Genomic DNA, 22,587 nt, shown 5'->3' on the forward strand with positions numbered 1-22,587 from the left:
CTTATAAGTAGCACATGCTGCTAAGCCATTTTTAATTGTGTAAATGTTTAGTGCTTTATCTTCTAATTTCAGTAGTAATCTGTGGTGAGTATGGTTATAGAGTTTGGAGATACTTTAGAATACTTGATGAAATTGTTGCCTTTTTTTGTTGCAGTGTGAAGAACTCAGGGAGGTTGTAAGTGAAGAATACTGGATGTGGGTGGCTCAGTACCTAGTTTTGAAAAGAGCATCCATAGAGAATAATTTCCATACATTGTATTCATTGTTTCTTGATCAACTCAAGATGACTAACTTCAATGCTATGGTGTGCAGGGAGACATTGAGGAATATTAAGGTAAGTGATGGGTATTATGTCATTATTGGAAGTTTTTTTAATATAACTTCGCTTTGGTTGTCAAATATGGGAGATTTTTTTAGATAAAGCTGAATTGTTCTGACATGTTATACAAACCATTGGTCCTTTGCATAAGGAATTAATATTCAGCACCAGCTGGACCGGTCGTAAGATTTACTAACAAGGTAGTTCGGCAGTAACTGCTTGTCCGATGGTCGGAAGTCCTGCCCGACTGGAGGTAAACATACCACTTTGCTTTTGACCGCCGTCGAGTGAAGAAGTGTGTGAAGAAGTGTGCTCGCGCCTCTGCCGGCCTCTAGTCATGAGATTATATCAAAGCTGCTTACTTTTCAACCTTTTCCTATAGAATACTTTTGTGGAAGTGATTGTAAGTACTCTTTTATTATTTTTGCTTTCATTTAGTGGAATTGCATCGCTGAACGAAACATGCAGTCCCACGAATCAGAGCAGCCCCCTTGCCCCCATCCAACCGGAGAATGTGCCCTGGAGTGGGAGGCTGTAAGTGTGGGGCTTTCAGGTCCAGCGATGCTGTGGACCCTCATCCTATGTATTGGGTGCCGAGGGTTTGAATGCTCTCAGTCCTTAACTTGGGATATTTGTCTCTCTTGGTCGGAGGAGCAGTGGGAGTTTTATGAGAAGAGGAAGAAGCTGCGTAGAGCCGCCAAGGTGTTGTTGGAAAGCTCTCCCTTGACACCTCTGGTGACTTGACACATCATCATCTTTTCTCCCTCCTCGTTAGCTCCCGCGTATAGCTCTCCCTCCTTCGGGGGATGTGTCCCCCTCCGCTTCTTCGCTTGATTTGTCGAGTGCAGAGGAAGGAGGGCGACACCCCGACCTGGAGTTGTACTCGGGGTCTTCTGCCTGCTCAGGGTGGGATCCTCCCCCCCCCCCCCCCCCCCCCCCCCCCATGAGCGAATGGGAACCCCCGCCATTAATCTGACTGTTGCTTCCTCAGGTGTGTGTGCCTCTGCGGGTGGGGACCTTCAGCAGGTGTAGCGCTCAATGAGCCTTCTGGGCACTCCGAGTATTCATGGACTCATTCATCATCTGACTGTAGCCCCGGTCAATCACGGGGTGGAGACGAGGACAACTACGACCGTTTCAACACCAGGTTATACTGCTCCATCGCACCTGGTATATACCCAGCACGTGACCATGGTCACCCCTTCGGCTGCGGTTCAAGCTCCGCTGTCGTATGTGCCCTGGAGAGAGCTGGTTCCTCCTCCACCAGGTTTCGCTGTCCTCTCTACGCCCCCTGATTTCGAGTGCCCACTCCACCATGGATCGCCCTCCTGTTGCCGTCGCCGTACCATGGAAGTGCTGCAGGTCCTTCCAGCCCCGTTGCCACCGCAGCCACCCCAGCTGCAGTCTGGATGGGAGACCTGTCTGCTGTCCTGAGGAAGTTGTTGAAGTCCAAGAAGAAGAGGAAGGTGTCTTTGTCGTCTTCTGCTGCCTCTTCCCCTTCAACTCCCAAGGCCCCCTAGCTGAGGAAGGAGGAAGTGGCCTCCCCCCCCTCCCCCAAGAAGTCTCGCTCAGAGGGTCTGTCTCACTCCAGCGGGACAGGTGGGTCATCCGCTGGTCCTCCCGTTCCCCCGGCAACAGTGCCCGTCTCTCCTTCCTCAGGGAAGAAGAAGACAGGCACCATGGAGGTAGCAGCTACCGCTGGTACCTCCGCTCCCGATTCCAGAGGTTCCACCTCCGGACCGGGAACCGTCTCGGCCGCTGTCTCGCAACCGTCACCGAGTGTAGGGTCACCTACCGGTGATTGTGCAGCCAAGAACCAGACAACTTAGTCCGCTCACCATCAGGATTCAGGCACGGAGCGGAAGGATGGTAAGAGTCGCTCAGGTGACTCTTGCCAGACCGGCGATCGCTTGCGCACCGATCGTCCGGTTCCCAGGGTTGACGTGACGGTCCCACCAGACCGTTCACGTGTTGAGGCTGGGAAGAGGTCCCCCCGGTCACCAGGAACAGCCTTGGCTGCTTCTTGGACTGTGGCGTGTCGTGAGGACGGTGCTCGCTCTCACTACGCTAGCGGACGCTACCAGTCACCCAACCGTCACTCCCACCGGGACTGGTGCGAGCCGTCTGGTAGCAGCTCCCCTGACGCACGAGACCAATGCTACCGTCCGCAGGGAGACCGCTGGTCCAGACCTGCAGCTTGATCGCCTGCAGTCCTCCCAGCCTACTGGCTCTGCTGGTAGGCAGGGTAGGAGCGTCATTCTTCCTCACCTGTCCCTTCAACCTCCTCGGGCTTCACCAGGAGGAGCGAGGCGAACAGGGGTGACTGTGAGGAGTGCTCTCCCTAGAACCGAGCAGATCATACGCTCAAGGGGTTGGAGGAGACCACGAGGGGTCTGGCGAGGTTCTTCCTCCTGAAGGAAGTGTGTCTCGGGAAGTGATTGGCCTGGATGGATCTGACTGTCCATCTCCTCGGGACGCGATCACTCCTGAGATAGAGAGGTCCTTTGTAGAGGTCGTTGCGCTGATTCGTCAGCACAACGACCCCAGGGAAGAATCAGTGGTTGCTCCCTCTGACCGTCCATAAGGTTGGAGTCATTCTGGGGTCCTAAGAAGGAACCCAGAGAGACGGTGGGACTACCTCGGTCTTCCTTGGCCGATGGTGTGTTGGACCAAGTGAACGCCCTTGTCTCCGAACAAGAGGCCTCACTCAGGGCCAGCAGGTTGGACAAGCTGCTTCCCCCTCCTCTGCCTCGTCAGCGGCGCTTCTGTGTGCCTTTGGTAGACCTGTTGCCAACCAAGCAAGTTGACTCTGAGCTACCTCGTCTAACTCCGGGAGTGCCTCTTCATCACCTGCTGTCTGAGAACCTCTGGTTCTCTCAGCAAGAGGCATCAGCCCTGGAATCCACTGCTATGGCAGCTTTCCAGGCTGTCTCCTGGCTGGATCTGTGGTCCATCATGGTATTCAGAGTTGCAGCCTCCTTGGGAGCTATCAGCTATCGTTCCCATGGAGGAATCTGTGTTCAGGAGAGACTGCCAGTCTGGAGGTAGAGCCATCTCCTACCTCGCCCACCAGACTGCCAACCTGTAGGCCAACCTGGTTTTGAGGAGACGGGGCGCAGTCTTGACTCCTATAACCAGAGCGGCCGGTCGAGAGGTGACGGACAGTTGCTGGGTTCCTCCTCTCTCTTCCCTAGAGAGATGGTGGATGCTCCTGGGGAAAAACGGAGAGCTGGCTTGGTACACCAGGCAGTTACGAAGACTTCTGGGCAGTCTCGTTCAACTGCGGCTAAGCGTCGGAGCTTAGCTAGCGCTTCCTCCGCTCCCAAGATGTCAGCACTGTCGAGGGTAGCGCGAGGAAAGACCCAGCCTTCCTCTTTTGCTTCGAGAAGTGAGCATCAGCCCTCCTCTCAAGCCTACTTCTCTTGCGGGAAGGGGTCTAAACAGAAGGGGAAGAGAGGGAAATGTTAGGGACCACGTTCCCCCTCAATTGCTGTCAGAAGGGGGGGGGGGGGGTTGCCTGGTGAGCCATTGGGCAACTTGGCAGCCCTATGAAGCCGAGATTTGGGTAGTGGATGGCCTTCGGGAGGGATACCTACTGCCCTTTGAGTCGAGGCCACCCCTCGACGGGACGGTGGACCAATTCAGGGCACGTTTCGGTCTCAACCGCCCCACAGGTGTTCACACGAGTGTTCACTCTGGTGTCGGCTTGGGCTCATTCGGTCGGAATATGTCTGCTGAGGTGTCTCAACAATTGGCTGGTCCTGGTGAGCTCCTGCTCGCAGTTGCTACAGGACAGAGATCAACTCCTTGACTTATGCCACGATCTTGGGATTGTGGTAAATGTCGAGAAGTCAGATCTTGAACCCAAGCAGTGGATAAAGTGCCTGGGCATGCTGATCATTACAGTAGCAGCACGAGTCTTCCCTGCAGACTCGCGGGTCAGCAGGTTCAGAGAGGCAGCCAGACGGTTCTTGTCATGACAGGAACAGTCAGCTCAGCAATGGCAAGTTGTGATTGGTCACTTGTTGTCACTAGAGAAGTTAGTTGCTCACGGGCGTCTTCACCTGTGGTCTCTTCAATGGAAACTAAGGGAGTGCTGGTCACAGGCACGGGATCTACAATCCTTCCTGGTTCTTCTCACGGAGGAAGTAAGGGAGGACCTGACCTGGTTGCTAGATGACAGAAACCTCTTAATAGGAGTGATGCTTCTGTTCTCAGACGCATCGACCGAGGGTTGGGGCGCACACCTGGAAGAGTTGCTGGTTGCAGGAGTGTGGAACCTTCACAACAGGCACCTTCACATCAACTTTCTGGAACTCAAGGCTGCGTTTCTCGCGCTCCAAGAGTTCCGGGAACTACTGATGGGACACTCAGTGGTATTAATGAGCGACACCACCATGGTAGTGGCATACGTCAACAAATGGGGGCCTAGTGTCCCTTCCATTGCACCAGTTGACGATGCAGCTGCACGAGTGGGCCGTAGCTCACTCAGTAGAGCTGTCAGCAAGGTACATTCCAGGCAAGAGGAATATAGTGGCAGACTAGCTCAGCCACCAAAATCTGGTGGTTGGGACCGAATGATCTCTTCACCCGTGGGACAACCTCGTAGTCTACGCCTTTCCCCCCGTTCTGCCTGATTCGCAAGGTGATCAGCAGGGTGCTGGTCACCAGCAATCTTTGGATGATTCTGGTGGCACCCAAATGGCCTGAGGCCATTTGGTATCCGGACCTGGTGGCTCTTCTCTCGGAGGCACCACAAGAGATTCCTCCTTGGCGCAACTGCTGTGTCAACCGCATGTAGCATGTTACCACCAGGCAGTACATTCCGTGGCTTCACGGCTGTTGGTTATCCACCATCTCTTGCGAGCGAGAGGCTTTTCTCGCCAACCAGCAACAGAGATGGCTGGATACCTCAGACAGTCCTCTGCAGCAGTATCCCAGGGAAAGTGGTTTGTCTTCTGTGGTTGGTGTCGTAGACGGGGGTCTCTCCACTCAGAGCCACTCTTCAGCAGGTAGCGATTTCCTTACAAGCCTCTCTGAGAGTCGTCAGACATGGATCTGACCCTCAAGACCATCTTTCTGCTGGCCCTGGCATCGGCGAAGAGAGTAGGAGAACTTCACGGTCTTTCCTTCAGTGTGAAACACTCGAGGGGATGGGGATCGGTGACGCTCTATTTCGTCCCTGATTTCGTAACGAAGACTCGAAACCCTTCGGTCTCTTGACGCCAGGTTCGAGTCCTTCACGATCCCCTTCCTAGAGGACTTCACCGATAATGATACAGAAGAGATGCTGCTTTGTCCTGTGATGGTGCTACGGTGCTATCTGAAGAAAACTCGACACCCCAGGCCTGGAGTGTTGATGCCTCTTTGTTAGCACTGGGGTGACTAAGAAAGAAGTGTCCAATAACAAGTTTCTTTCTGGCTTCGTGAGGTAATCAGGAAAGCGTACGACTGAGAGGAGTGCCGACACCAGTACCTTTCGTCCAAGAGCCCACAAAGTTAGAGGCATTGGTCCAACCCTTGCATTCCTCAAGAACTTGTCTGTTTCACAGGTGCTGAAAGCAGTGGTGTGGTCCAACCAGACCACCTTCATCTCCTTCTACCTTAGGGATATTGCCCATAGGTCTTTGGACACTTTTTTTCCCTGTGACCTGTGGTGGCTGCTCGATAAGTTGTGTAGCTTACCCAGCTCCTTTAAAGGACAAGGTAGCATCTCGTCCTTGTGATATCGCATGAATGGAGAGTGAATGAGAGTGTGACTGGCTACTCTTCCTCCTCTTTTCTTCCCTCTCCCTGCGGGCAGAGGGTAGTGGTCGTCACAACACTAAACAGGACAACGATGCAGGTAAGCTACATAACCGAGCTCCATTCTATCCCTCTCATTAGGGATAAAGCGTTTATCCATCCCTTCCCTAGCAAGGGGGAAAGCGGACAGCAGTAAGAAAACAAACCCAATACTTTATATTTGGCTTTTTACTTAGGACATTAGTTCTTGCATGCTATTCATAAGAGGTACGCTTACCTCCCTCTTATGAATTTTTCCAGAGGTCTGGCCACTGATCCTGCAGTTCACACTCCGATCAGTTGGACAGAGGCTAGGTTCCCCCCCCATTGCTCTTACGACCAGGGAGGGAACCCAGGTTGGGCGAACACCAGTCTGTTCACAACTCGGATTCCTCCCACCAATAAGTGAGTCTTCCTTATGTAAAGGACCGATGGTTTGTATACGTGTCGGATCAAATCACGGTTTTTGAAAATAAATTGTATTTTTCCTAACTATACAAACCTGATGTCCTTTACATATAGTCCCACCTCATGCCACCCCTCACTCTGTTCCTGGGCCTAAAGCAAAGTGGTATGTTTACCTCCACTTGGGCGGGACTCCTGACCATCGGACAAGCAGTTACTGCCGAACTACCTTGCTAGTAAATCTTTCGACCGGTCTAGCTGGCGCTGAATAGTAATTCCTTATGTAAAGGACCTCAGGTTTGTAGGAAAAATACAATTTACTTTAAAAAATTGTGGTTTTGAATTATTTATATGTGCCCAATTAATTATTAGTGTCCACAGTATGTTAAACATGATACACTGTATGCTATAGTATAAGATATTTTGCTCTAGTATTTTACATCTCATACTCTTCATCATTATCTCATACTCTCCATCATTTCCCTTTGGTGTGTGTACTAATTGCCCAGCATCCTGGACCTGTCCTTTAAAGAAGAGACCCTATTGACCAGCCCTGTGATATTCTATGAATGTTACATTGGGCAGGTAAAAGTATATTAATGAATATTAAGTAGTGCTGTTTCAAATTTCAGGTTCTTCTAAGGTCTGATAAATCTGCTGCAAATTTCTCCGATAAATCTTTGTTGAAGAACTTGGGCCATTGGTTGGGGATGCTCACCTTGGCTAAAAATAAACCCATCTTGCATACGGACATTGACATGAAGTCTTTGCTTGTAGAATCGTACAACAAAGGTTTACAGGTGAGTCAAAATAAATTTAGGTTGAAGGTTATTTTGTCTTTTGACTTAGTGTTGTAGGATTGTATGTTACAGTTTACCTTCTTGATATGGTTTACAATTGGTATTTCCTTTTGGAGCAAGCAAGTAAATGATGAAGAGACATACAATTAGGAACTTTGGTTGCCTCTCAAATTTTTAATCTATCACATTCTAAGAATCACTACTCAATATTCACAGTTGTTGTTTTATTGATGTGCCTTATACATCTGTAGCTTACTATGACCACTGTACAGCATGTGTCTGCCTTCCAGTCGTTAGTGAAGGAAGAAAACATTCCATTAAATTTTTCATATTAAGCACAGGAGAATGTAGAACAGATTTATAGGAATTAACGGCAGAAATTTAAGTAATTAATTTTTAATATCCTGTCATGTATGAACATAAACCACATGTACTCTTGATTTCTAAACTACTGAAAACAGTCTACTATGCAGTAAAACTTTGCTACCGACAACACTTTAATTATTTGGTCCAGTTGTATTAGTCAAGTGTCTCTCAGCCTAGTTAGATTTCTTATTATTGGAAAGGAAATGTAAAATATAAGGAGGAAGTGTGAACACTTGTGTGAAAGTAGGGAAGTGATTGCCAATCAAATGGTGATTGGCATTTACTGACCCCTTAGCGTGTTATCACTGATGATATTCCTTTATGTTAACATTGTGTCTTAAAATGGTAAGGCTGTCTCATTAAACTACAGTGTGATTAAAATGTTGGTCCCTGAATTTTGTTTGAAGGTTATTGGTACCCAAAATTTAGTAAGTTCATGGATTGGATGTTTCAGAATTGTGTTCATTTTGTAGCTTAAGATCATCGTAACCTAAAATCCAATACATGACTTATACTTATCTTAGTTGCCCAACAGCTTTCACAGAGATATTTATTAGAAACTACTCGTAATGTATTTATTGACTTGGTTTGTTGAGTAAGTGGCAATTTTTGAAATACTGGGGTGAGTCTAAGGTGTTGAATAATTTACTCATTTTCAAAATTCATAAACCTTCCAGGAGATGCAGTATGTCATTCCGTTTGTGGCTAAGGTGATGGAGTCTTGTGCTAAGAGCAGGGTTTTCAAGTCACCTAACCCATGGACAATGGCTATCATGAATGTTCTGGCTGAGTTGCATAAGGAACCCGATATGAAACTTCATCTGAAGTTCGAGATCGAGGTGCTTTGTAACAAGCTGGAAATTAACTTAGAAGTAAGTTCATTACCGTTGTTTTCTGCATTATGTTTTAAGACGTGAAATGTAAGGTACTTCTTGAGTAGAATTTGTTTTTGATCGACTGATTTTCTTGCAGGGACTAAAACCTGGAAATGTATTGAATGACAGAGATCGTATTGCACGTATCAAACCTCAGTTGTCCCACCCTGTTGGACCAAAGAGAGCTGAATCTACTCCTCTGTTCCCAGCTCTGCAAGGTTTCCCAAGTAGTACCTTTATGCGTAAGTTGGAAGCACATACTTTGTATTTGGGAATTGTAAAATATTTGACTTTTATTTTGAGTGATATACACTTATTGCTGCCGTTTATTTATAAAATGCTGATGTATATCACAAACTTTTATCATCCTAGCAGCAAAGACCAGTTGGGCCCCAGTTGCTCCATCGGGACCAGTGATAAACACAAATGCCACATCTGCCCAGAGTTCCTCTGTTGGTGCCACTCCCACTCCACCAGCAGTCCTTCCTCCTCATCCCTCCACAACCCCAACACCCATCCAGTCTCATCAACAAGCTGCCTCAGAGCCACGGTTTGCATACTCGGACATAAATATACTCTCTCTCAGGAGTTTGGATGCTCACATATCTATTCCAGTTCTACCTGTAAGTAATGGTAGCTTTTGTTGGTTTTAGTGAACATTGTACAATATTTATTGCTGTTTCAAGTACGTTCAACCATATGCAGGATAATAGATTATCTTCAAATGCAAGCATAACTATGTATTACAATGAGAGATGAAATGTGATTTGAGTTGATACAGTACTGTATGAGTTTCTTCTCATGTTAACCAATGTGCCTTTTTGCTGTATTCACAAAAATAGTACTATACTGTGCATTGCCTTTATTGATGTTAATTTGTATGTACAGTACTGTAGTTCTCATACTTTGCATCAGTATTTATGTATAGTGGTAGTTTTCTTCGTGTTTAAATTGCGTAAGGGTTATCTTCCAGTTTCGGTGAATTATAAAGGATAATCCTTTTGCATTACCCATTACTTTTCTATTTTCTTTTCAGGCAAATAATATACTGATCACAACCAACACGCAGATAAAACACTTTATCCGACAAGCCATAGAGATAGCGGTGCAAGAGATAGTTGGAGCTGTGATAGAAAGAAGCATTAAGATTGCAATGACTACAAGTGAGCAAATTATTAAGAAAGACTTTGCTTTAGATCCAGACGAGTCTCGAATGCGTGCTGCAACTCACCACATGGTACGCAACCTAACAGCTGCGATGGCTATGATTACATCCCGGGATTATGTAGCTAATACAATGAGGAAAGGATTGAAGCAAGGGCTATGGAGTGTTTATGCAAGGGTAAGTTCTTATTGATTTTCATGGTGGTTGTTTTCATTGTGACAAATATGAGTGTCACCATTTCATCATAGTGTGCTTGTTTTTATTCAACTTACGATAGTAAATTTGAATATTTGTGTGCATGCATCTGACATCACAGTTATATTATAGATGGTACTTTTGTAATAAAGAAAAACTTACATTTAAGATAGAAAGCAGTCAAGGAAACTTGGTAGCAAGTTGAGCATTTGCTAGCTTCTATTTTAGCTTCTTACGAAGAAATGCTGTAAAAACATGGATATTGATGTTGAGAAAATTTGAATGATTAGAACCACGACCGTTCTCAATACCATGAAATGCAGAATAGGGTTGATTTCAGTAAAATTTATAATCTAAAGTAATTTATATAAGTATTTGTTTACACCATCAAAATTCCAAACGGTGCAAATTCTTGCTAAGTTCACAGAAGACCCCCAACGTGTAGAAATGTCAAATGTGTATTAAGTCAATTTCCCAATTATGTGAATGTTGATCTCATGCTTTTTAAAGAGCCATGTTACTTCATATGAAAAATCTGTTACAGGTGAAACTAGTTGGTATGCATGTGGCTCAGCAAGAAAATTTTTTAGGAAGTGTATTGATATACAAATTTTTTAAGGTACAATAATCTTAAAAATGTTAAGTACTGTAAGTACTTTGTGTTTGATCTTTCAACTGACTGTTCCATTTTCAATATTTGCTTTTGAACAATTTTTCAGGCAAGCTACAGTCAGAGTATAGCACCCTAAAGCTACTTTATTTCAATAATCTAGGCTAATCTAATATATCGTGAATTTTTGTATTGATTTTGTTTGTCTTTTGTCTCTAAAGCAAGTCTCCCAGCTGCAGCCTTGTGGTCACAGTCGTGATGCAGCAGACCAAATAGAAGAAATGGCTGCCTTGATTATTCAGGAGAATATTGGTCTTGCTTGTGCCTTTATCCAGAAAACTGCAGCAGAAAAAGCAGTAATGGAGATGGACAAGAGGCTGTCGCAGGTAGGTTCATAATTAAAACCTTTGAATTTTGAATTATTGCAAAGATTTGGGTTGTCAGATTGATGCAAGTAGCATTACTTACACGTGTTTTATTTTATATACAGGATTATGAAGCTCGAAAATTAGCTCGAACAGAAGGCCGAAGGTACTGTGATCCAGTAGTTCTAACATACCAAGCAGAACGTATGCCCGAACAAATCCGTCTTCAAGTAGGTGGGGTGACACCACCCCAAATGGCTGTGTATGAAGAGTTTGCACGGAATATTCCAGGCTTTCTTCCAATTAGTGAACAAGATGCCATGTTCTTGCCAAAGCCAGTGCCTATCACCACAGTAAGTGAAGTATGTTCGATTCCTTTTTTCGTTCTATGTTTTAAGTTGCATGTGGTGGTCAAGCATGAGCTGGTGGAGGTTAATATGAGAATAGGAAACAGAAAATCAACCAAATGAAATGCCTCATGAGAAACAAAGAATAAGAAGAGGATGCAAAAACTCTAAATGCCAGGAATAAAAATGGGTCGAGTTTCATTTGACATGAAGTAAAGGTAAAATTAGTACTACTGTACTAGAGGAAAAGCCTTTCAGACAGAAGTGAAGGAGTGCCTAATAGAAACCACATCATTTCAAGGCCCCAAAGCTACTGGGTCAGTTGCAAAAATTGCTAGTGCAAAAATGAGTTACAGTTTGATACGAACAACAACATAAGTATATAGAGAACCTGGAGTGCATTATCCCAGGTAAAACATAAGTACATATAAAACCTAGAATTCAATATCCCAGGTAAGAAAAATAAGGGAGTATTTATAAAGAAAGCAAATGTAAAGATTGATAAAACATGCCTTTGAAAAAAAAAAAATTAAACAAAATGGTGACTCGCAAACTTAACTCAAAATAAACATGAACCTTCAGTACTTGTAAATCATAGGAGTGTGCTAACTTGGAAGTAGCTGTGGAAGTAGATATGACTACAAATAAGAACAAAGCAAAAGCTTGCATGTGTCTTTCATTCAAAGAAAAGAAAACTAATGTATCATGGTCTTGCCACATCAAATGTGGATGCCACAACAGTTTTGTCAAGAAATACTGTATTCTTCCTTTGGTAGGTGATTACGTATTTACCCATTCCTTTACTGCCCTGGATGTGCTCGTGAACAGTTATTGTGCATTTATTCTTTCCCAATCTAAAAGAATATGCATTAATTTCATGAAGATATCCCTACTTTTTTTAATGATCCCAGTTTTACAATTTCTCCAACGCTTTTGTTTTCTGTGCCAACGCTCCCGGTATTGATAAATTGTCGTCAAAAACTATGCAAGACTTAACATATACTTATTGTTGAAATTTTGCTTCACATTTTCAAAAAACCTAAAAGGGAAGAGGTGAGCAACATTATTTATTGTCCTCTTAAAAGAAGCATGGACTATAAGGACAAATACTGCTCCTCCCACTCCCGTTTGTTTTTGTTGGGACATCCTGCATGTATAGCTAGTACTGCTTAATTTATTTTGTTTTATATGTGTGGTGGTGGTTGTAGAAAAAGTTGCAAGCTCTTCAGATTTCCAGAATCTTGCTCTGTATTTTCAGTTGTGTGATTTTATGCTAGAAAGAATTTTAGTTGTACTCAACATATTTGTAGCTTGGTCTTGTAGTAAACATTTTAAGTTATAAAGTACTATTTACTTTTTAACTTTTCCAGCAACAGCAGCAGCAGCAACAGCAACAACAGCAGCAGCAACAACAGCAACAGCAGCAACAGCAACAGCAGCAGACACAGCAACAGCAGCAGCAGCAGCAGCAACCTCACTTATCGTTTGGTAACGATGAAGCGACTGCCTTCTTACTCCTGACGGACCGCATGAGTGCCGAGTTAGACCACACAATTCAGGCCTTCACAACCCTCGCACCAACATCACCTCTGATTCCTATGTTACACTCTCTGCGTGATGGATTGATCTTCACACGATCGAATCGTGACGTTCACTCTGTGCAGCTGTTGCTAAGAAAGGTTAGTTTTGATCAGTCGTTATTAAGAAAGGTTAGTCTTTCTGAAATTATAGAGCTGAAATTTACAAACTTACATGACATGTTGGACAAAAATAAATGTTTGAATCTCTGTTTCTCAATTTAGGCTGTTGAGAACCTTTTAGAAGGTTCACGTGAGCTACCTACCGAACCTGAGTTAAGTCAGTTGGCCTTACGATTTAGGGATTGCCATCTCATCGTCTTGAAGGCCATGGCTGATCCACAGTCATATGGCCTTGGGTGGACATCAAGGAATGTTACAAAGTAAGTGTCTTGAATGAATCACAAAGTGTGTGTGTCATGATTGTCTGTTGATTGGCTCTGAAATACTTTGTTCCGATACGAATACAAACCCTCGGTCCTTTAACAATAGGAAGGTACTTACAGCAACTGAACCGGTCATAAGCTTCAAACAAGGGGGTTCGTTAGTTAACTACTTGTCTGGCAGTTGGCGGTCAGCTCGACTGCGAGGAGAGGAGTCAATTTGCTTTCGGCCGCGTTGGTGGATGGACGTGCTGCTCGCTTCTCTGCCCACTTCAGTCTTATGCTCTGTTTTCTTCACTTTGTGAAGGCTGTTTCTCTCTTTCTTTTACTCAGTGTGAATGTACAAAGCCTATGTAAGTACGTATCTGTTTTGTGTATTTCATACTCGGTGAATTTTGCAAGTGATAATGGATTCCCGAGAGCTGGAGAGAGACCCTTGCCTCCCCATCAGCCGCAGATTGTGCCCTGGTGTGGAGGGCCGTAAGTGTGGGTCCTTTCGGTCCTCTGTAGAGGTTGATCCTCACGAATTTTGTACTCTGTCGAGGGCGAGAATGCTCTCGCAATGAGCCATGCGATGTATTTGTTATGTGGTTGGAGAAGCAGTGGGAGCGCTATGGGGGAGGAAGAAGCCGCGTAAGCCAGCCAAGGAGTCATCAGAGGGTTCTCCGGCTACTCCCTTGGTCACGGACAGTCTTCTTTCTTCCCTCCATCTCAGCTCCCTCGTATGGCTCCTTCCCCTTCGGGGGAGGTATTTTGCTCCTTCTCCTCTTGTGGAGGGGTGGCGAGGTACCCCGACATCCAGTTGTATTCGGGGTCGTCTGTTCGCTCGGGGTGGGAACGGCTCCCCCCCAGTTCCTGCCGCCGTCGTTCCTGCCCATGGTGTTGCTGCCCCCACCCCAGGTCCTTCTGGACAGGTGCAGTCGGTCCCTGTTGCTTCGGCAACTGCCCCGGCTCCGTCCTGGATGGAAGACCTGACGGTGGTGCTGAGGAAGCTGACTTATAAAGAAGAAGAGGAGGAGGAAGGTGTCGTCGTTTTCGTCGTCTTCTTAGTCGTCGTCGTCTGCCGCCGCTTCCCCTTCGACTTCTAAGGCCCCACAGCCGAAGAAGAAGGTATCCCCCCCCCCCCCAAAAGGCTCTTCCTGAGACTTCTAAGTGTCCGTCCCACTTGTGGGACTTATGCTGGTCCTCCTGTTCCTTCAGGAACGGGGCCCGTCTCTCCTTCCACGAGAGGAAGAAGACGACGGGGACCGGAGGAGCGCCAGCTAACACCGGTACCTCCTCACCTGGCGCCAGAGGGTCTGCCTCGCTGCCAGGTACCGTCTCGGCCTCTCGTTCACAAGAGGTACCGAGTGTACAGTCACCTGCAGGTGACCCTACAGCCAAGACCCAGGCAACCGAGTCCGCTCGGTGCCAGGATCCAGGCACGGGGCGGAAGACTGGCGGGGGTCACTTTGGTGACTCCCACCAGACCAGCGATCGCTCTCGTGGCTGCTGGTACCCAGGGCTGACGCGACAGTCCCAGACCGGTCGCGGGCTGAGGCGAGGAAGCAGAGAGAGGGACCAGCAGCAGCTCTTCTGATGCTTGGGACCGTCGCTGCTGTTCTCGGTCCAGCTGCTTTACCAGGCCTGCAGCTCGATCGCCACCGCAGGTTAGTGATCATGAGGGGCGTGCTCCTCGCGATCCCGCCACAACGCCTTACGAACCTGGCACAGTCCTAGGACGACCAGATCGTATGTGCAAGTGGCAGGAGGAGACCATGAGGGGTCTGTTGTGGTTCCTTCTGTGGAAGGAGGGGGTCTCGGGAGGCATCTCGTTGGACGGGCTTGATGGTCCGTCTCCGCAGGATGCAGTCACTCCTGAGATTCGTCAGCACAACGACCTTGGGGAAGGATCGAGGATCGCCTCTCCCACCTTCCGAGCCTACATCGGGTTTGGAGTCGTTCTGGGGACCCAAAAAGGAACCCAGGATGATGTTGGGTCTGCCGCGATTGGCCTTGGCTGACAGCGTACTGAGCCAGGTGGACGCTCTTGTCTCTGGACAGGAGGGTTCGCTTTGGTCCAGTAGGTCTTCCAAGCTCCTTCCCCCACCTCTACTTCGACAGAGGCGTTTCTACGTGCCTTTAGAAGACCCTCTGCCGCCCAAACAGGTTAACCTGGAGCTAGCTAGGCTAACTCGGGGGGTGTCTGCAGCAGCTCTTGTCGGAGAACCTCTGGTTCTTGCAGCAAGAAGCACTTGCCTTGGAATCTACCGCTATGGCAGCATTCCAAGCAGTCTCCTGGATCGACCTGTGGTCCCTCACAGTGTCGAAAGCCGCGGCCTCCTTGGGGAACATCACTCCAGAAGGGGACCCGGCTTTTGTGAGACTGCCACTCTAGAGGTAGGGGGCCAACCTGGTTCTCCGGTGTAGAGATGCTGTTCTCACCCGAGTGACCAGGGCGGCTGGGCGATAGGCAGCCTTGGGTCTTTGCAACGGACTGGTGCGGAGTTCCTCCTCTCTCTTCCCCAGAGAGATGGTGGACGCCGCGGTGGAACAATGGCGCACTGACGACACTGACCGTCTCGTCCACCAGCCAGTCTCGAAGGTGGCTGGGCAACCTCGAACGACTGTGGCTAAACCTAAGAGTTTAGCTAGCGCTTCCTCTGCGGCCAAGACGATCGCCTTGCTGAAGCCGAGGGGAAAGACTGCCTTCGACTTCTACTGTAAGGAGTGACCATAACCAGCCCTCCTCCCAGTCCTTCTCTCAAGGAGGATCTGGGAAGAAGAAGTCGAAGAGAAGAGGGAAACGCTAGGGATGGCGTTCCCCCTCACCCGCTGCCGGAAGTGGGGGGGTTGCCTGCGAGCCATTGGGCAACATGGCAGCGGTACGGAGCAGAGACTTGGATAGTGAACATCCTTCGGGAGGGATATTTACTACCCTTCGAGTCTCGGCCACCCCTCACCTCCAACCCGATCCATCTGCAAACGTACGTTCCTGGTTCGACTGGTTCGACCAAGGACGTGGCGCTTCGGCAGGAAGTAGAAGCCATGCTGAGCAAACGTGCTGTGGAGATCGTATGGGATCAGTTGCCGGGCTTCTACAGTCGACTTTTACTTGAACCGATTCGTTCGCCAGACTCAGTTCACGATGGAAACAGCACGAACAGGTCTAGATTCCATCAGGGAGAACGACTTCATGCTTTTGGTGGATCTGATTTGTCTTCCTCCTTTCTCCCTCCGGCTCAGCTCCCTCGTATGGCTCCTTTCCCTTTGGGGGAGGTTTCTCACTCCCTCTCCTCCCTCGATCATTCGAGTGTAGAGGAGGAGGCGAGATACCCCGACATCCAGTTGTACTCGGGGGGTCCTCCGTTCGCGTCGGGCTGGGAACTATCCCCCCGGGCGAGGGGACCCCCCCCACTGATCTACCCGACTTTTCCTCCTCAGACTTGCTGACCACGGGTGACGATCTCGGTAGGGCCTGGTACTCGCTGGGGCTGCTCCCCTCACCTGGTGTATACCCAGCACGTAGCCATGGTGACCCCGACAGCCGCTGTGCAGGCTCCGCTGCTCGAGGTTTCCTTGCCCATTGCTGCGCCGCCTCCTGGTTTTCCCGCTCGTGCTACAGCCCCGGACTTCCGGTGTCCCAAGAGCTCACCCAGTATTGTCACACTGGAACCATTTACTATGAAGAGAAATAAAGTGTATGAAATAGCTCCTGGGGTCTTTGTACCCAATTCTTTTAATAATTACCTGAATTTAAAGCTTGAAGGTGACTAGATATTTTTCAAGTAAACAGGGAAATAGTGAAATGTTGTGGCAGACGGCCAAAAATAACACCTCAAAATAGAAATATGCTTCTAGTAGAGAGCATCTCCCCAGAGGAAAGCATTAAGTTGATGGGATTGTCTAACCTTGCGGGAGTTATGGTTGAGTGCACTCCCCACTCCAGCTTGAACTCCAGCAAGGGCTTGATTTATGCCCCTCAGTTGATGGCTTTCTCTGAGGAGAAACTTTTAACAGAATTAAAAGACCAGGGTGTAATAAAGGTGGACAGGATGACAAAGAAGGTTGATAATAACAGAATACCTCAGCCTACTTTAATAACTTTTCAAACATCTAACTCACCTGGTAGTTATATATATAGCTTACGTCCCTGACGTCACGGCAAAATTTCAAAACTCGCGGCAATCGCCGATTGGGTAGTCAGGTGCACCACCTGTGCGCCCTCTACCCAGGTACGTAGAACCATTCCACCTATTCCTCAGATCTTCCCTGCCACCGCTACGGTGACATCGTTGGAACTTCGCTCACTAGCCCGTGTTTTTTGCAGTATTATTTGGTGAAGTACACTTTGGCTTTGGCTTTCGCTTGAATTGAATTTTGATTTTGGACTTCTCTTGACTTTTGTTTGGATATTGTTGGTTTGACCTTTGCTTGTTTTTTATCTCTTTTGGAATTCCCATCATGACTGATTCTGCTTCAAGTGTGAGAATGTGTGTGAGAGATTGCAAGACTCGACTTGCTAAATCCTCTATAGATCCTCATTCTATTTGTAGTAAATGCAGAGGAAAAGTTTGTGAGTTGGGTGATAGATGTAATGAATGTGTGGGCTTGCCTGAGACTGAATGGATTGAATATTAATGCTATGTGCGCAAATTAGAGAAGGATAGGATAAGGAGAGCGAAGAATACCTTGTCTCGCTCCTCCATAGATAGTCAAGGAATAGATAGTCCTCTATCCCTCGATAATCCTACTGATCCTCCTCCTATTGTATCATTACCAAATCCAGTTGCAGAAACAGGTAAAAGTCCATCATTACAGGACATGATGACGGCCATTCAAGCCCTTGGTCAACGGGTAGAATCCCTGGCACAAGACAGGGATAGATTATGGTCTAATATGAGAGATATCAAAGTGAATAGTGAAATAAGTGCAAGTGCAGTGGAGGGTGCGGCCGCTTGGACTTGTCGTGCTCCTAGTCCTAGACCTCTTCCAAGCTCACCAACCCCTGTGAGAAGGAATGTCGACCGACGAAGGGAGGCGAGAGGTTTTAGCTCCCGAGCGGTCGTCCCCTCGAGCGTACCTGTAGACGATCCCCAGGACGCTCACCCTCGCTATCGGAAAGGCGAGGTTAAAGTGTTTTCTTCGTCGTCTAACGATGCAGTCAGACTTCGAGATCCAGACCCATTAAAAGAAAATTCCAGGATGCCGAGCGTCTTGAGGCTGGACGCCAAGACGCCAAGCGTCAAATGGCTGGACGCCAGGAGTCAAGTGGCTGGACGCCAGGACGCTGAGCGTCTAGATACTGGACGCCAGGACGATAAACGTCAAGAGCTTCCAGGACGTAGCCATTGGAGCAGCCCGGAGCGCTTTCCTTCAAGTTCCGATATTTGCTCTCCTACCAAGTTAAGACGTAAGATGTCACACAGGCAGCCATCGTCTTTGGTAGGAGGCAAGGAAATATCGGAAAGGGGGAGGCCTTCGGTGCGAACTGCAACTCCAGATCGTTTCTCTTTCGATTCCGATGCTTGCTCTCCTGCCAAATTAAGACGCAAGATGTCGCACAGGCGGCCGTCGTCTTTGGCAGGAAGTAAGGAAGTATCGGACGAAGGGAGGCTTTCGGTGCGTGCTGCAACTCCTGATCGCTCCCCTTTCGTCTCCGATGTTTGTTCTGTTACCAATATAAGACGCAAGATGTCGCGCAGGCGGCCGTTGTCTTTGCTAGGAGTAAAGGAAGCATCGGACGATTGGATGCCTTCAGTGCATGCTCCTGCTCCTCTTTCAGATTGGCATTCTTCAGGCCCTTTATCTCAAGACGAACAGAGTGAAGAGAGATTGACTTTGCAGCTTCCCCAGTCTGTCCCCAGCAGCAAGAAGCTCCGCAGTTTTCCTTACTGCAAGATTTTCAGCAGAAGCTCTCCTCTCTTATGCAGTCATAGCAACCTGCTACCCTTACAGACAAACGTCGAAAGGATAATGAGGGTCAAGAGCCTGGACGCCAGGACGCTAGACAGCGAGATTCAGGACGCCAGGACGACAAACGTCTCGAGGCAGGACGCCAGGCGTCAAGATTCTGGAAACCAGGACACCAAGCGTCGAGAGTCGGGAAGTCACGACACCAGGCGTCAAGATTCTTGACACCAGGACACCGAACGTCGTGAGGCAGGACGCCAGGCGTCAAGGAACTGGACGCCAAGACGCCAGGCATCAAGAAACTGGAAATCAGGATGTCGATCATCAGGTTTTACGTCGACAATACATCAAAGAAGATAGACGCCAGGACGACAGACGTCATGAACGTAGGCTCAAAAGCTACGGGTGTCAAGTGACTGATCCTCAAGACACCAAACTTCATAAAAGTCCGGACCAGATAGACGAACATCAGCATTCTTGACTCAAAGATTCCGAACGTCAAGAATTTATTTTGGATGCACAAACGAAACATGACATCGCTACATCAGTTGTGTCTCAATCAGAAGAAAGGAATGAAGACATCCCCCATTCTCCTTTTGATCCGATGCAAGACGTTTCCGAGGAAGACAATCAAACAGATCTACAACCTTCAGCAGATCTTAAAAGACTTATGAAAGTTTTGTTCCAGCTGCCCCTCGTTCCCCACCTTCAGAGTTCACTCCAGGTAAAGCTTCTAAAGAATCCGACTTCATGAAGATGGTATTATCGCGTTCTTCGAAAAGAGCATTGAAAATCATGAAGGAATGGATGGACTCTTAAGAAAGACCAGGGAAAATCACCTTTCTCATTTCCTCTGGCCAGACTAGCTTCCAGATCCAGCATCTGGTACGATACTGGAGAAGTCCTCGGTTTGGGAGTTCTAGCTTCTTCCCATGGGGACTTCTCTAGTCTTGTGGACTCTTCTCGTCGGACGGCCATGGGGAAGACGAAAGTTTTTTGGTCTTCCACTGAGATGGACCACCACCTCAAAGGGATTTTTAGAGCTTTCGAAGTCTTCAACTTCCTAGACTGGACTCTGGGTTTGTTGGGGAAGAAAATTGAAAATGAAGTCTACCAAAACGGAAGAACTCGTTCACCTTGTGTCTTGTATTGACAAAGCACTTCGAGACTGGTCGAACGAGCTAGCAGCCCTTTTCTCAGCTGGAATCTTAAAGAAAAGGGCCCAATTTTGTTCGTTTCTTTCGAGTGGAGTAACGCTCACTCAGAGAGCAGAACTGCTTTTTGCTACATTTTCGACACATCTTTTTCCGCAAAGTTTGGTAAAAGAAGTCTCCTCGGCGCTAACCCAAAAAGTGACAAGATCTGATGACTAAGGCAGTAAGGAGAGTCGTTCCGTCAAGTTTTGCAGGGCAGAAACTCAAGGAAACTACTCCTCTACCCCGTAGTTCTCGGCCCTTTCGAGGTAGATCCCTCAGGAGAGGGAATGCAAGACCTATTACAAAAATCTCCAAGAAAAGAGGCTTCAGACGAGGAAGTATTAAAGTCTGACAAAGATCCTCTTCAGACAGTGGTAGGAGCCAGACTCACAAATTTCTGGCAAACATGGGAGAAAAAGGGAGCAGATCCTTGGTCAATTCAGCTTCTCAAGGAGGGATACAAGATCCCTTTCTGGAAAAAACCCCCCTTAGCAGAAAGACCGATCGATCTGTCAGCCAAGTACAGAGAGGAGTCCAAGGCACTAGCGATACAGCAAGAGGTTTCTATGTTGCTTCAGAAGGAGGCAATAGAAAGAGTTCGGAATCTGGAATCTCCGGGGTTTTACAACCGATTATTCCTGGTCCCCAAGAACTCGGGCGGATGGAGACCAATTTTGGACGTGAGTTCCCTGAACCTTTTCGTGAAGAAAACAAAATTGACGATGGAGACAACGAAATCAGTTCTTGCTGCAGTCAGACGAGACGGCTGGATGGTTTCGTTGGATCTCCAGGATGCTTATTTTTCATGTCCCGATCCACCCGAACTCCAGAAAGTATCTAAGATTTGTTTACAAGACAGAAACATATCAATTCCGAGCTCTTTGTTTCGGCCTAAATACTGCACCTCAAATTTTCACAAAACTTATGAGCAACGTAGCAGCAATGCTACACAAGAAACGCATCAGAGCCTCATTGTATCTGGACAATTGGCTCCTCAGAGCCCATTCCTACACTGACTGTCTGGAGAATCTTTAGAAAACAATTATCAGAAGACCCAGGCCTTCTGATAAACCACCAGAAATCTCAAATGATCCCATCCCAGGAAATCTTGTACTTGGGGATGAGGTTTCAGAGTCAGGTTTTTCGGGTTTTTCCGTCCACATTGAGAACGGAACAAGCTTTAGAGAAAATAAGAAACTTCCTAAGGAAACAGAAGTGCTCTGCGAGGGAATGGATGAGTCTGCAAGGGACCCTTTCCTCGCTAGAACAGTTTGTCTCCTTAGGAAGACTGAACCTGCGCCCTCTGCAGTTTCATCTAAATCAGCATTGGGACAAGAAGACCACCTAGAGTCAATGTGTATTCCCGTTTCGAACGACATGAAACAGTCTACAGTGGTGGAACGATCCTGTCAAACTCCAGGAAGGCCTCTCCCTAAAGCAGAGGAACCCAGACCTAGTGTTGTTTTCCGACGCCTCGGGCTTCTGGAACAAGGAGCAGGAAAAGTTCCACATCAATCTGAAAGAATTGACTGCAATTTTCCTAGCTCTCAAGGAATTCGAGGACGCAGTCCGGAACAAAGTGATACAGGTCAACTCCGACAACACAACGGCGTTGGCCTACATCAGCAAGCAAGGCGGGACACACTCAAAGTCTCTGTACAGAGCGTCAAGAGAACTGCTCCTCTGGACGAAAGGAAAAAGCGTGACTCTGGTAACACGCTTCATTCAGGGAGAAAAGAATGTGAGGGCAGACATTCTGAGCAGAAAACATCAAGTCTTGACAACAGAATGGACTCTCCATCAGGAAGTATGCAAGAGTCTATGGCAAATCGGGGGGCGCCCTTGCATAGATCTATTCGCAACAGCGCAGACGAAACGGATGGAGGCTTACTGTTCTCCAGTCCCAGACCCCGAAGCAATCCACATAGATGCGTTCCTTCTGAATTGGACACATCTAGATGTGTACGCCTTTCCCCCATTCAAAGTAGTACACAGAGTGTTGCAAAAGATTGTGGCTCACGAAGGAACCAGGATGACTCTAGTGGCACCCTTCTGGCTGACAAGAGAGTGGTTCACAGAGGTACTGGAATGGATGGTGGACACCCCAAGAAGCCTTCCGTTAAGAGTAGATCTACTCAAACAGCCCCACTTGGAAAGGTATCACCAAAACCTCCAAGCTCTTCAGCTAACTGCCTTCAGACTATCGAAAAACTCACAAGAGCTAGAGGGTTTTCGAAGGAGGCAGCTAGTGCAATTGCAAGAGCAAGGAGGTCTTCCACCATTAAGGTATACCAATCAAAGTGGGAGA

General features: G+C 47.5%; 1 protein-coding gene across 1 annotated transcript in view; it reads right to left on the bottom strand.

The window, feature by feature from the left end:
- The window catches only part of LOC135203555 (CCR4-NOT transcription complex subunit 1-like), a 188,162-nt gene that overhangs the window by 52,505 nt on the left and 113,070 nt on the right, over positions 1–22,587 (bottom strand). The window contains exons 22-23 of the mRNA XM_064233297.1: positions 12,586–12,748; positions 12,024–12,085 (exon numbers count right to left, since the gene is read on the bottom strand). Of these exons, the coding sequence (XP_064089367.1) occupies positions 12,024–12,085; positions 12,586–12,748 (225 nt within the window). The remainder of the gene's footprint in view (positions 1–12,023; positions 12,086–12,585; positions 12,749–22,587) is intronic.

Source organism: Macrobrachium nipponense, chromosome 24 (assembly GCF_015104395.2).
Source record: "Macrobrachium nipponense isolate FS-2020 chromosome 24, ASM1510439v2, whole genome shotgun sequence".
In the NCBI taxonomy this organism is placed as follows: domain Eukaryota; kingdom Metazoa; phylum Arthropoda; class Malacostraca; order Decapoda; family Palaemonidae; genus Macrobrachium; species Macrobrachium nipponense.